Here is a 14,804-nt window from a genome sequence, read left to right as displayed (position 1 = left end):
AGATGTTAATGACAACGGTTTGCACCAATCAGAATCTGACCAAATTTGGCTTTTATTCTCATATCACAAACTGAGCATATTAATACATAAACTGAACAAACACACAACTTGTTTTGGGATTTATTAACTTTAATTAAAAATTAAATAAATTAAATCAAATTAAAACATAAATGCTGTTGGTCCAGAGAAACAAGTAAATACAAACTACATACATATATTACAATATGCAAATGAGTTAAATAATTTTTGAAAAGTAACAGATCAGGTATCATAAGGTCATCTTTTAAGTGTCTGTTAATCTTTTAAAACCTCACTGGCCCACCTGTGTTGCCAAACCAGATAACTTATATTCTAAATTCTTGTGATCCCAAAGGCTCCACAGATACCAAATATGCAGAATTTTGAGGAAATGTGTGTAACATGATGCACAAAATATCTCAGATATTTCCATTTGATTGAATAGTGCACCCATAAAAACATGGATTCTTGGGTTTGCATATTACACGCAAACATCATATAGCTTCCATGAAGAGGTGTAACAAGCTGATACAGAATATATATATATATGTGAAACTGTGAAATAAGATGATTTTAACAACCTTAAAGCAACATTATAGAACATGTCTGTGTTGGTGTGTACTGCGGTATCCCTGTATTCGATTTAGAAGTGGTGATGGCGGTGAGTGTGTGTAGGGAGCTATCAGGATGTCTCTGAACTGGAGGAAGCCATGAAGTGGGGAGGGCACAGGGAGCTGCTGGACTACATTGGTCCTCATCAGTAGATCTGGTCCCAGCACTAACCTAACATGCAGCCGACAGATGTGGGAAAGACAGGGAATGGAGTCTAGAGGGAGGGGAGGAGAAAAGAAAAAGGAAGAGAAAATGAAAATTGTCATCACTCAAAGTGTACTACACATTAGTAAAAAGCAAATCTGCAAGGTACATTTTGTTACTGTACCAAAATGTGGACATGGTTCCCAGGTCTTCACGGCCCTTCTTCGATCCAGAATATGTTTCAAAGGGGGAGACAGAGTCGACCAGTTTACAAACTCTAGCAGGTAATTCAACACCTCACTGTCTGCCTGTTCCAACCTAGAAAACATTGAGGACAGAAAGAAATTGATCAAGTATAGCCATCTGATACTTGACTAAAGAGTGAAAAAGTGAGAGGACGGACGTACATGTGGGGCTGAAGCAGCAACGAAGGCTCCAGTCCTGCATTCAGAAGCAGAGGAAGCCAGCAGGCAGCAAAATGTACTTGGTTTAGTGCCACGCAGAGCAACTCCCTCAGTTCCTGCAGCTTTAACACAGTTTTCCCATGATGATGTGGTACAGAACAGTCCCTGGTCAGAGTCTCCAGGCGAGGGATCCATCTGTGCTCAAGTATCAGTTGGAGCAGGTCCTTTTTGTCAGTGGCCAAGGCATAAATCCAGTCCTCCTCGCTGAAACGTGCTCCTGCAGCTACCAGCAACCTCACTGATTCACTGAAAGATATTTTAATCCAAATCAGGGACAACTCCATGCGTTTTATTTTGTGTATGTTCTTAGAGTGTCTGAAGAGGTCAAATCTGCTTTCTTACAAACCTGTATGGTTTGTTGGATGTGCGACACAAGGCAAAGGAGAGTGGTGAACGGAGACCGAGGATGTGTGTGCAGTCCTGGGCATCTGGGCTATAACCTTCCCTCAAGAGCATCTCGATACTCTTACTCTGATGCCTGTTGACAGCCACATACAGTGGACTCACCATGCCATCACCACGGTCACACACACGATCCGTAACAGCTATCAGCCTCCTGAGGACACTGGATTGACAAAATCACAGAGGGTTAAGGGGAAAAATACCCTAAGAAGGGTCCAATGTGTTCATAATCAGATTATGATGATCAACAGAAAATTCATATAATTGGTTAATTGTTTTAAGTTATTTCTCAAGCAAAAATGCTAAACATTCTCTGGTTTCAGCTACTCCAATGTGAGGATTTTCTGATTTTCCCTGTTTTATATCATTGTAAATGGAATATTTGTGGGTTGTGGACTGTATATTGGTAATATGAAGTTGTCACCTTGGGCTCTGGGAAACTGCAATGAATATTTTCACTATTTTCTGACATTTAATCAACTAAACGATTAATTCAAATTATTATAATAATAATAATAAACTTCTCCAGTCTCTCTTTTGTTATTTTTCCTGGATAGTTTTATCTCTTCAAGTCTCAAAATATGTTTAAATTACAAAATCTGAGAAAATACAATCACTCTTTAGTTCAACAGTTCACAACTCATTGACAAATGCAACATGTGATGAGGAATCACAACTAGACATTGCTTCTTTATAAGAAGTCACACTCTAAAAAGGTTAGGTAACACTGCCCACACAATACGTGATTGAAAGACAAATTATGAGTCAGTACCTTATGTGGCCGAACTCAGCGGCAGCATGAATGGGAAGTTGGGGCCAGTCATGACTACAGGCTACATTAGGATCTGCCCCGTGGTCCAAAAGGAAATCCACACACGCCTGGTGGCCCTCCTGAGAGGCAATCAGCAGTGGTGTGGCAAGATCAGCTGCCTGGGTGCTCACATTGGCACCTAAAGTAAAAAAAAAACAAATAAAACACATTTCATTGTGTATTTTATTTTCCTGGATTACTGGTTTAAGAGAGGAGTGAAAAGTAGAGGCAGAGAGAGCAGCTGGGACACAAGGCAAGAACTCAGGTGGAAATTGACCAAGTCTCTAACCAACTTTAAATTGCAACAACCAAAGTTATACTTAAAAGCTATGAATAAATACACAAGCACATATAAAGGCATTAAGGAAAAACAGCTATTTACCAGCATTAACAAGGATTTCCAGGCATTCCTGCTGTCCATACTGTGCAGCCACAAAGAGAGGGGAGATCCTGTGGTCATCTAGTGCCTCCAGGTTGCACACACTGACCAGTATGCGCACAATTTCACTGTGACCCTTAGGAAATAAACAAATATGTACGTTACAAGTTAGGATACATCTCACAGAGTTGTCTGTGTGTGTTTGTGTTTGTGAGTTCTGTTATTACCTTATAAACAGCTTGATGAAGGCAGGTCCAGCAGGACGCGGTGTGTGTTCTGTTGACCTCTGCACCTTTACTGACCAGCAGTTCTACAACCTCCTTGTACCCACCATCTACAGCTGTTGGAAAACAGTAAGTAGCTGATAAATATTGCAAACAGAATTAATCAAATTGTACTTTACTATCCAAAAGAGGAAATTTGGTCAGAGGTGCATACAGGGGTGAAAACAGTACAAAAGGTAACAGTACAGAAACACCAATTTGATAATGTGCTACAGTGTTATACCTGCATACAAAGGACAGGATAAGTCATTTGTTAGCTGGTTGATGTTGGCATGTGTTTTCAGGAGGAGTCGGACCACTGCCAGGTGTCCACGCTGCGCTGCCAGGTAACATGCAGATTCCCCCTCATGTGTTAGAGAGTTCACATAGGCATGGCAGCCACGGGAGGAGCCTGCTGCTTACAGTCAGAAAGGGGAAAAGAAAAGCAAAAGTTAGGACTACCTGAAATGCATATTTGACAAAAGAAAATTTGATAAACTTCTGAAAAGATTGATTCATCAATTAGTCGATCATTAAGAAATTAACCACCAACAATTTTGATAACTGTCAAGCAAAATACTAAACTACTACTAAACACTCTCTGGTTCCACCTTTTAAAATGTGAGGATTTGCTGCTTTTCTATTTTACAGTATTGTAAATTGTATATCTTTGGGTTTTGAACTGTTGGACCAATTTAGCGCCAAAACGATTAATACAATCATCAATTAGTTCACTGGTAGAGAATGTATTGTTTGAGTCCTCTATACAGGTAAAACAAATTCTCTGGTCCCAGCTTCTAACATGTGAACTACAACCCTGAGTTGTACAATACCCTTTCTTACCGCCCGCTGCAGTCAAAATTTCCTGCACACACTCCTTACTGCCAGCGGCTGCCGCCTCGTGCAGGGCATTCCAGCCACGGTTGTCTCGACAGTCAACACTGAAACCTCTCTTTATCAGCCTCCGCACCCGCCTCCTACAGCCCGAGCGAGCTGCAGCTGCAACACTGGATACTGTGTCTCCGTAGCACTCTGTGAAGTCCATCCCCTGCTTTAAAAAGAGTTAGATCCGTCATGTGTGACATTATTTGTCTACCAGTTGGCTAGGGTATCGTAAAATCAACATCAAAACGCAACCTCGGCTGCCAAGCTAACGCTGTTGACTACGACGATGCTACTGTTCACTAATCACGGTAGAAGTTAGCTTGCTAGTAACCTTTCCGCGCTATACCGTGAAAATGTCATAAGCTTTTACACAATAATAATTATAATGAAATGATAGACAGCACCTAGGTTATTTGTTGTACTTGAACAAAAATGGCTTATTTACCAAAATAGTATCACAGCCTGGATTGACATCTCATGAGTCGCAGTTTAATGACGTCACGCCACAACATGCCGTCGCGTGCTTCTATCTATGGTTGCTACACGACAGCTGTAGTTCGGTGCATTGGATTTAGCGTTAGCTAAATCGAGTCAGAAATTGAACGTTTTATTAACAGTTATAGCCACGAATCAAGTTCATCCGTAGTTTGTTTTTTTAAAAATACGTCTGAAGAAATGCGAATACGAAAATTGAGTAACCTGAGGAAAACAAGCTAAACAACGGTTTAAGCGGAAGCAATTTGAAGGTAGAAGTAAAAGCAGCGTTATGGCTTAATATTAGCAAGCTATGTTGTTAATTTACAGTTACTGCTGTTGTAGCGAAGGCTTGATTTACATCAAAATATAATGTAGGCCGAAATTTACCATGTCGAAATAGAAAAAAACTGTCAAAATGTCCTCACATCATAGCTGTCAGATTGTTTTATTCTGTAACTGTTAAGATACTATATACATCAATCGCAAGAGGAAAAACTAAGCCTCTACACAATATATGTGAAATCAACCTTCATTGACATGTTAGATACAATTATAATGTTAGAGCTTAAGGTTCATATGTAGAAAAAAAGTTCTAACTTGCCTCTAGACAGTCCTGTCTCCGGATGTGTTTCCTAAATTGTCTCCTAACTTGTTATTTTATCCCAAAATTGTCTCCTAACTTATCTCCTACCATGTGATCTAACTTATCCTAGTCCTGGCTTTATTCAGCCTTGTTTAAGAACTTATAGTTCTGCCCTAACCTGTCTCCTCACTTGTTCTTATTCACTCTTGTCTCCTAAGTTGTTTCCTACTTTGTGTCCTAGCTTGTCTCCTAGTAGGTTACAGTCCCTGTGCCTCAGCAGCATCATGGTGGACATTGCTGTGAAGAGCGGAGCTGCTTGGGTCTGTCACACTCAGGAACATCACTTGGCTGATGTCCTGCTTCCTGTTCACCTCAGTAACAACGACGATCACGAAGAGGAGCTCAGTCAGTCAACAGATGACAAGAAAAACTGGTAAGAAGCTTTTAGCTTGCCATTGTATATGAAAGCAATGAACTTAAAAATTGAAACATGTTGATTCATGATTGTGAACACTTATGCTGTAAAAATGAGGATTTTTCTTGGCTTGTGTTTAGATTCTGCTGCTTGAGGTGTTATGGAGGATTTTTTCATTCATGTTGCACAATCCCTGTTTCTGTCAATAGTTTTGATAAAGTCTGACATGGAAGCGCATGTTAACTATGTGTGTAACGTGGGCAAACAAACCTCCCCTCCGTTTTTACTAACGAAAGGGGCATAGATGAGAGATAAGTGAATTTTACATTTTTGGGTGAACGGCACCTTTAACACTAATCTTTCCCTCACAGGGGCGGCTCAGTGCTGTTGGAGCAGACAGAGGAAGGGTCTCCTTGTGTCCTGATGATCCACTGCAGCCCCTGCTCCCCTACTGCCATCAGCCGCCTGCTGATCATCAGTGAGGCTCGAACCATGGAGGTGTACAGCCAGATGGGAGAATACTGCGGGACAGTACGTGGGGAGAGGGATGACAGCATCCAGCCAGACAGGTATACACACACACACACACACACACACACACACACACACACACACACACACACACAGTTATCATCACTTGGGTTGCATCCTGAATTTGAATTTAGTCAGTGACCTTTGTTTTCATGTCATCCCCACTGTCTCCTTATATATCCCATCACACTCCATTGTCCAATATTGAATACAGGCTAAAATGTCATAATGATTATTTCAAAAAAACATTCATTAAGTTAACATCGATACATTTATTATTCATTTTTGATGGATCATTTTTCGTTCTGATAAATTCTGAGTATGATAAAGCAGTGTCCCTCTCTTTTTTGCTCACAGTTCAGACAGAGGACCTTTCTACAAGAAACAGCTGATCCTTGAGCATCCATCATCAGCCTGTGAAGTGAAGGTGAGTTGCATTCAGAGCGAGGTCAGTCCAAACACACAGAGCATTAGCTGTGATATCAGTGTGATGTCTGAGCTTTTGACATCTACTAGAGACCCTTGCATCTTCTAAACTTCATTTTAGTCTTCACATCAATAAACTGTTGAGACATCTTTTAGCGACACTCCACACTTCATGTAAGTTCCTGGGGCAGTTTTCGTCATCCAGTTACAGTTATATTTGTATATCACTGTGTTGAGTTTAGTTTAATCATCTGGTTCTGTCTTCCTCTGGTCGGTGTCCCAGCTGCTCTCCCTGGCTGGTAGAAGCAGTGTTTTGGTATGTCGAGTCATCGTGGGCATTCAGCAGCTACACCCCTGCCCGGCCCGCGGCCCCGGCATCGACATGCAGCAGGTGCAGTGTCTGGTTGAGGAGATGGGAACCAGCCTCTCACCGGGAGCCCAGAACCTCATGGATATGGTGCACTTCCAGCAGAAGGTGGGAGTAAAGGAGCAGCAAGTTACATATTATCTTTAACAACCTCTGCAGGCGATGAGAGGGAATTACAACAACAGTGACATAAGTTAGAGAACTACGCCAATGGATTACATGTATTAGCTCATAAACTTGACTGATTGTCATTTTCCAAAGTGAGCCATGAGGTTTTAGATTGCTTTTCCACCTTCTGGCAAGCTTTGGTTTCAGTTCATTGCGGCTCACACTGAAAATCAACTTGCGATACTTCATACAGGGGCTGTTTTGAAAACACTCCCTCTTAATGTGTCTGTCAATGATCTGAGAAGTTTGAAATACCTCCCTGCTGAACAGTAACCTTTATGATATTATAATGATATGTTTTCTTAGTGTTTGTCTTCTGGATTTGAATTCGTGAGAGTGCAGCTCATTAATGTCATACTTTTTGGAATTGGACTTAAATCTTGAATGATGGAGTGTCCTGGAAAGCAACAACAAAATGTTGTTTGAAAACTACCTCAACAGAAACTGTCAGCTTTATTCGGTGTCTATAGCACAGAAATTAACCCAAAAGAAAGAATTAAACCAGTGTCTGCATGTGTTTTTCTCCAGAACCAGACCAGCTCTCTGGGCGGCTTCCTGCCTCTTCTGATGGGCGGTGGAGCTTTGTCTGCCCTGGCTCAAGCAGCCAACATCTCCCTCAGCAATCAGCCCCAGTCTGCAGACTCCAGGGTATCAGTATTATCTGTGCTATTGTTTGCTCTTAACCCACATAATGTGCTCCCTTAGTTACCGCTAAAACATGAAGTTCATCGTAACATCGGTTACCAAAGATGCTGAGAGATGATTCTGAATTCTGTTGATAAGTTGTACCAAAGTGATTGTCTGTCTTGCAAACATAAATCCTTTCTTTAGCAAGTGCACTATCAACTTGATGCCAGTGAAATGTGGGTTCAGAAAATGTTTAGAAATACTGTGTATCAGATGGTTTCAGAGAGTATTGTTTCTGTGTGACTAGCCTCCGGTCAGCTCCATCAGGCCTGCAGATGAAGCTCCACCGGCTCAGAACGGAGCGATGTCAGACGGCTCTACCTCCTCCTCCTCCTCCCCAGACCTGCCAGTTTCTGGGGACAACACTAAGAATATAAGTAAGGATCCTCATTTCTCTCAGGTCAAACAAGAGTACACAGGTGTAGACTCAGAAAAAATTACTTCACCGGGCATTTGTGCTGAAGCATTTGCCGTTGTTCTTATATAAATATAGAAAAGAGATTTTATTTTGGAAATGGCAATTTGTGATGTGTGTGTGTCATTATTTCTGACTTTCCCTATCTTCATGCAATGTTTGGTCTCAACTTTTCATGACCAACCTGAATTTTGAAAATAGATTTTATCTGGACAGACTTGGATCAACAAAGACAAAATACTCAGATTTGGAATGAAAGTGCTGTAAAACGCAGCACGGGCCTGAAAAAGAGATTTGAGAGGCATAAAAAAAATCTGTCTCAGCTTCCCGCAGACTGTTTGTCCAACCACCGTCATTATCCATCTTGCTGCCTAATGAAGGTTGTTTGACCACAACGTAGTTAATAATGTAACCAACTACTTTTTTTATAGTTGTGAAATTCACAAATCTTAGCAGCTGACCACTTTGCGATATGGTCTCCCATCTCTAGTGAGCAGTAAGAGCAGAGACCCAGTGAGCCATGCCCAGCTGGCGGATATGATGTCACACTTCCTGAAAGGGCATGGACACGGCCAGGCGTTAAGCTCCGGCCCTGAGCTTCTGCCCATGCTCCAGAGCGTCTGCGGTCAGGTGACGAAGCTGAGACTGGATGATGCTGCAGCGGAGGCCGAGAAGGAGAAGAAGATGAGAAATGGCACATGGTGAGTAAAGTTCAGTGCGTCCATCATGTTAGACAGTGTGTTTCAACAATATTCTGCTTTTTGGGAGAAATGTTAGTACTGATAATTAAAAGTTTGTTTGTTTCAATACAATTCAATACAAACACTGCTCAGAGAAATTACCTAAATCTTGTTGATTCTGCTGGTCAAATTAGTCAATGAAGTCACCGTGACTGCTTTTATATCTGTTTAACGTCTGAACCCATCACTCTACATCAAGAAGTAGCTGTATGTGGATCTGTAATCAGATAAAGTAGCTCCACCTTGTGTCAGAAAGACGTTACTGCTTGGTTCCTGCAGACAAACTCAACTAACTAAAGGCTAAAATACACGGAAGATAAGATTATTTTAAATTATAAATAATAATACATTACTATTGTTATTATTACTACTATACTAAACTACCACTACTATTAAATAATAATAGTTTTAGTAGTACTACTAGTGGAGATAGTATTATCCTGTAATAATCATTTGTTAATAAAATGATGAATTATTTAGAGAGAAGAGAAAAAGATTATTGCTTTTTGACGTGTATATATTCTATAGTGAAGCACCTTCAAAGTGACATACAGAGCAGAACAGTTGATGTTTTCTAGCAGTTTCAATCTCAATCTCTTTCACTGCTCTGCTTGTACGATGTCACCTGCAACTGGTCAGAACTGTCATGTTGGTTGGTTGGTTTAGAAAACAAAACCTTTTTAGCTTTAATTCCATAGCGTTAGACTAGTTTTTATGTTTTCTTGTTTTTTCGCACAGGGACTCACAAGCTCCTCCATCTGGTGTAAGAGCCGTAAAACATACTTGCAGCCACAGAGTGAGAATACTCGTTTGCTCACAGCATCGTATTCGACAGGTGTCTGAGAAAATGCCAAATTTGTGATTTTCTTGGAGCATCACACCTGTTCCACATACGGCGCGTGAACTTGATCTTAACTTGAACTTCTAACAATTTCTTGCAACAAATTCTCCTGACAAACAACATCTTATGTCACAGTCACTATAGGCCTTTGCACATTTTCTTTAGCTTTTCCTCAAAAAATTAACTACTGTATAGATTTGTATGTCCCTGCATATGTGGCTAAACAGAATATTCAGTCTTGTCAATTTTTAATTAAATGGAAAATACTGTAGTAGAAACAGTAAGCATTTTTTATCCCTGTTCTCAATTTATACAGCCACACCATTGTCACACAGTCATGTTGTTGGGGAGCAGAGCGCGTGGATGGAACAGAGACTCATTTATTTAATGGGCCAATAGTTTTTGTTGTCTGAGGTCGCATTGTTGATGAAAGTCAGCTGACGCCCAAACATTTTCCACTGCTTCATGCTAGAATATTCACTGATCTCCAAGCTACCTGGCAATACATATCACATATCATGACGTCTGTTGGGGCGAAGTTCCACGTTGTTCATTAGACTGCATGGTAATAAAGTCATTGGACCTTTCATGTTCTTTTGAACAAAGAACAAAAAACATTCTGGTAACACTTCTGGTTAGTGACTAGCTGACAGACTCAACTACACAGAAGGATTTGGGTTTGGCAAGTGCAGGGAGGAGGCTGATACAGAGACAATAGAGTTCATTTATCAGCATCGTTGTATGTGTGAATCATTAAAATGTGGGCAAACTGCACCAGACCTCACTGAATAAATGGAATTTTTTAACCAACACTGATGCAAAGTCTCAGTATCTGTTAACTGACACTAGTTTCACTCTGCAATTGAAAAATGTCATTATGAGCTGGTGCTACAAACTGCAGTTTGATAAATGATCTCTTTGTCAGAGCAGAGCAGCACATGTGGGTTCAGAGAGAATGTCAGCTTAGTCTGGCTCCACATCGACGAGAGGACAGCAGCTCAGTGGTACGTCTTCACCACAACACATCAGTCTAGTTACGACAGGCTAAAATATAAAGGGGGTTAATAGTCTAAATTAGATTCTAGGGAAACGGAAAAAGTAATATCTACTTAGAAACTGATTGACAAACAAATACATAATTGTAGTATTTAAAGAAAAGTATGTAATTTGAGTGGATGTTTGTTTTAAAGATGCTGATAACAGTTCGTTCTAGTGAAATGTTAAAGAATTGTTACTGGAATTTTTTTATGTTGTGGGTTTTTTTTACTTGTGAACTGACTGTCCTCGAACCTGCCTATTTTATCTTCTTGTAAAGCTTGTCATTTCCTACATTTCCCAGAATGCTTTTCAATGAATGCAGGAAGTTGTTGCTTTCAGTTGTGCAGCTGACTTGTAGGAGGAGGGAGCGCTAATGAAGGCAATAGAAACAGGTTTCATTTGCAGTGGATAAACTGTAAGGGTAATATCCGCTTACTTAAAACTCAAACCTGTCTTGCAGGTGCATTGCATTCTGGGCTATTGAGACTGCTGCATTGCATTCTGGTCTATGTCCTGCTTCTGTAGGTGCAGAGATTGGTCTCTGTGCTACTTCTACAATGGATTTCTCACCAAATTCTGACATTTACCAAATCCTGACCAATGATTGTTAACATCACTTGTACAGAAAAATACATCAACTAACAAAAAAAGAACTAGACGTTCAAAGTATATCATCAGCTGCTGTTTTATAACACGTGTTTTAACGGCACAATAAAATAAATATTGCTGAGCAGACAGACAGTAAGGTTCAGAGCTAAATGTTGGTGGAGATGAGCAACAATGTGAAAGACTGAGCAGCAGCAGTCAGGGTTTCCTGGAGCTGCCAGAGTGGCCGGATTGGCTCAAGAAAGACTTGAAGGTGGTTTGAAGATTCTTCAAGATCCTTGAGGGTAAAAAGTAATGCTGAGAAACCCCAAATGCAAAGACATGCAGAAAGACTGGAAATGTTTGAGAGGGTGGAAAAAGAGGAAATGTTTTGTAAAACATCTTGGTTTTGAAAATTTCCTCTAGGTGGTTAGGAAGAAACAAACCCAAAGTCAGCTGTCTGAGAGTTTTACACAGAAAGAAATATGCCTGAGTAAGATGGACGCAGAAGGATTTTGAGGTTAGGGGTAGATGATGGTCAGGACTGTGTGGGTGGTTTAGTTTTAGTGTCTGTGTTTATATTTGAGGTTTTGTCTCTGATGTGGCTTCATGTTTGTTCATGAATCAGTCACAGCTCACCTCTCTCTGTCTTTCCCCCTCTTTCATTCCTCTACACTAGACTTAAATATGCCTCATTATTTTAGTGCCTAATACAAAGTCACATAGTATAGTTTTTATTGCATTTAATATGAGTCGCAACTAGTATTAACAAGACATGGTCGAAAAATGCAGCGACAGCCAACATTCTTGTTCAGAGTTATCAAACTGCTCTTTGATTATTATTCATTATGCAAAAGTTCAGTCTAGTTCAACTTGATCAGATCACCTATTTATTAGTGGCCGTAATGTGCCACCATTAAATAAATGGTGAATGCTTTGCCACTGCTGGCTTAACAAAGGAAAAATGTCCACGTTGTATTTGCATTTCTTCTATTTTGACATTTTAACAGTCAATGTAAATTTAGCCAAGTGTTATATACCTGATAAAACATTATCATATAGACACAACAAAAAATGGCCAGTCATTACAGAGATAATACTTAATATCAAACATCTAATTTCTCATTGCTTTGTTGCCATTTTGCAAGAAAATGTGTCATCAGCCAGTATTCAAAATAACAGAACATAGAGGCCATTTTATGTAAGTGCCTAAATTATTAAAGCATTAAATTGATTGACTATATAGTATTCCACATAGTGTCCATAGAGTAAACTATTGAATGTTTGTTTGGGAATAGTCAATGACTGAACCATGGGGATGATTTTGGACACAGCCAAGGTCTTAAAGTGACTCCTAACTGCCTAATACACAATTATATGCAGTTTTCATTCATTATCAAAGAGTACATGCCTCATTTGGAATTAAACTTTTATTCTGCAGGCACTTTGCTTTAACCACATTGTCCCTCCACTCTGCAGGGAGTTGGACTCAGCCATGGAGCGTCGTTTGGAGGAGATGGAGAGGAGGCTGAAGGAGCACGTGGACCTTCGCCTGGACGCTCTGGAGCAGAAGCTGGAGAAGGCCCTGCTGAGCATCCTTCCGCAGGTCGCCCTCAACCTGGGAGCTAGGAGCAGCTCAGTGGGAGAAGCAGAATCCACAGGACCGTCGGAGCAGACCGCCCCGACACAAGCCATACACTGAGTTCAGTACCGCTAAAAGACTAATGTAACATGTAACCTGGAAGCTTTTGTACGAGGGGATGCAGAGCAGGACGCAGACACTAACAGAGACACAACAGTAGAAATAAAAAGGCTGATATGGGAAATAAAGACAAAATTAACACAATAATCGCAATGATCTGCTAAAATATAAAATTGTGTTAAACTACAAGTGTCCAGCTGTCAAAGATGCAGCCTCTGTAACGGTTTGTTTATCTTTTATCTCTGGGAAAATAGCAAATGAATGCAACACTGTTTGACAGCCAAAGTGAATGTCCTGGATGTAGGACTGTCTCATCAGCTTGTGAACATGATGTAAGTTTGGCCTTAAGAAACAAAAAATGTGTAATGCAGAAATCCCATATCCAGATCACAAAAAACATGTCATGTGGCTGCAATGCATTCTGGGCCACAAGTTTGGCCACATGAAAAAGTAGCCAGAAATACATCACCAACAAAAAAGCCTTCTAAAACCAAGCAGGAAATGAAGTAAAACTGAGCATGGCCTATAGGGATCCCTCAGTTACAGCACAGACACATAAAGAAACATAAAGACAAGCTTTAAATCGTTGCAGTGATGTTATCTTAACCAGTTTATTGTTGGCTGGTTTTAACATAATAATAATTTACATGCAACACTCATTTATTCACATTAACGCGTGCATGTAAACACTCCCAATTTGTTCTCCCAGGTATCCTGATCCACATGATCCTCCAGTCATCCTGACAGTTATTCTTATTCACACTATGTACTGTAACTGCACTGATCCGCTGTTAAGTGTTTTGGTTAGTCAGGCCTTAACTGTTTCGTTCAATTCAGTTTGGTTTGACACTTGTGGAAAATCTCAAAATGAATACATATACTCCTGGAACAGGAGTGTATATAGAAGGTGTAAATTAATAAAAAGTGTTTTAATATGCCACTGTAATGTTTTAAATAATGTACATGTCTGTAACAAAAAGCTTATTTGCCAATGTAAACTATTAAAAGGACTATTTTGACCTGTGATGTTGACGGTTTTAATAACTACTCACTTAAATAGCAATAAAAATATATTTATACACATGAATGTATCCTTTTTTGGGGGGGTGCTTAATAACTGCTAATTCTGCAGCACTTCCACTTAATTACATGAAATCCCAAATAAAGAGAGGAAAGAAGAAGTGAGATGATTCTGTTGAGCAAGGCGCTAACTTTGCAAGAGCTCAGTGCCTTGCTTTCCCAAATTAGACAGCTGTAGGACAGCGAGACACTTTAGAGGATAAGGGACTTGAATAAATGATAGGCAACTAACTGTGGCAGCCGTAACAAGCAGAACATTTTTGCATTCAGTTTGGTATATTTGGACTCCAGCGCATATGAGTCAGAAAACATTTTTAAGAATTGACAATGCCGATTTATGGATATTTTGTGTGGACGACAATGGCAGTTAGAGGAAAATGTTGCTCAAGAGTTTCCCGAAAGGTAAAATCAACTTAGCCGATGTTGCCTGCCAGGGCTTCCAGTAATGCTGACTCATAAATTGGTTAGAAATGAGCCATCAAAGTCACTGAAAGTCTTCGCATGTGGAGAACTACAGCAGTTAGTCCCGTACAGAAGACATCTGAAGTGAATCCTGCTGCATGGAAGGCCTAGTTCCCAAAATATAAAAAGAAACAGAAGAGACGGTCGATGCCAAGGTACTATGCAGCGAACCAACTGACAGCTGTGAGCTGAGTCATCAGAAATGAAAAGGGATCACACATTACATAAGAAGGACACCAAATTATAAAATGATGTGCGGATGTTTTGTTAGGCATGTGGAGGACAGACACTGAGTCAGCTGTGGGGAGT

The 14,804-nt window shown here is 40.3% G+C and overlaps 2 protein-coding genes across 7 annotated transcripts; one reads left to right on the top strand and one right to left on the bottom strand.

Annotated features, from left to right (window-relative positions):
* Nucleotides 1-99: 99 nt before the first annotated feature.
* On the bottom strand, nucleotides 100-4,554 carry asb3 (ankyrin repeat and SOCS box containing 3). 4 transcript variants are annotated; one of them, XM_044179510.1, is made up of 10 exons: nucleotides 4,424-4,554; nucleotides 3,937-4,144; nucleotides 3,338-3,511; nucleotides 3,058-3,170; nucleotides 2,834-2,966; nucleotides 2,413-2,590; nucleotides 1,585-1,803; nucleotides 1,182-1,484; nucleotides 959-1,092; nucleotides 100-844 (listed from the first exon to the last, which is right to left on the bottom strand). In XM_044179510.1, the coding sequence occupies exons 2-10, from the start codon at nucleotides 4,136-4,138 to the stop codon at nucleotides 612-614; spliced, it is 1,689 nt and encodes a 562-aa protein (XP_044035445.1). In that variant the 5' UTR covers nucleotides 4,139-4,144; nucleotides 4,424-4,554; the 3' UTR covers nucleotides 100-611. The 4 variants fall into 4 exon arrangements, with proteins under 4 accessions (XP_044035445.1, XP_044035449.1, XP_044035447.1 ...); XM_044179514.1 differs by having other exon boundaries at nucleotides 3,338-3,508; XM_044179512.1 differs by having other exon boundaries at nucleotides 3,937-4,141; nucleotides 4,424-4,531.
* lg20h10orf88 (linkage group 20 C10orf88 homolog) lies at nucleotides 4,144-14,036 on the top strand. 3 transcript variants are annotated; one of them, XR_006376032.1, is made up of 10 exons: nucleotides 4,587-4,724; nucleotides 5,280-5,471; nucleotides 5,825-6,022; nucleotides 6,342-6,411; nucleotides 6,694-6,885; nucleotides 7,474-7,593; nucleotides 7,880-8,009; nucleotides 8,538-8,748; nucleotides 10,559-10,632; nucleotides 12,731-12,870. XR_006376032.1 is itself a non-coding variant. In XM_044179516.1 (9 exons), exons 2-9 carry the CDS (start codon nucleotides 5,323-5,325, stop codon nucleotides 12,951-12,953), a joined length of 1,293 nt encoding a protein of 430 aa, XP_044035451.1. In that variant the 5' UTR covers nucleotides 4,144-4,286; nucleotides 5,280-5,322; the 3' UTR covers nucleotides 12,954-14,036. The 3 variants fall into 3 exon arrangements, 2 of the variants coding, with proteins under 2 accessions (XP_044035451.1, XP_044035450.1); XM_044179516.1 differs by lacking the exons at nucleotides 4,587-4,724; nucleotides 10,559-10,632 and adding an exon at nucleotides 4,144-4,286 and having other exon boundaries at nucleotides 12,731-14,036; XM_044179515.1 differs by lacking the exon at nucleotides 10,559-10,632 and having other exon boundaries at nucleotides 12,731-14,036.
* Nucleotides 14,037-14,804: the final 768 nt, after the last annotated feature.

The sequence above is a fragment of the Siniperca chuatsi genome, linkage group LG20 (genome assembly GCF_020085105.1).
Source record: "Siniperca chuatsi isolate FFG_IHB_CAS linkage group LG20, ASM2008510v1, whole genome shotgun sequence".
NCBI lineage: Eukaryota > Metazoa > Chordata > Actinopteri > Centrarchiformes > Sinipercidae > Siniperca > Siniperca chuatsi.
This window is presented reverse-complemented; position numbering and strand designations above follow the sequence as displayed.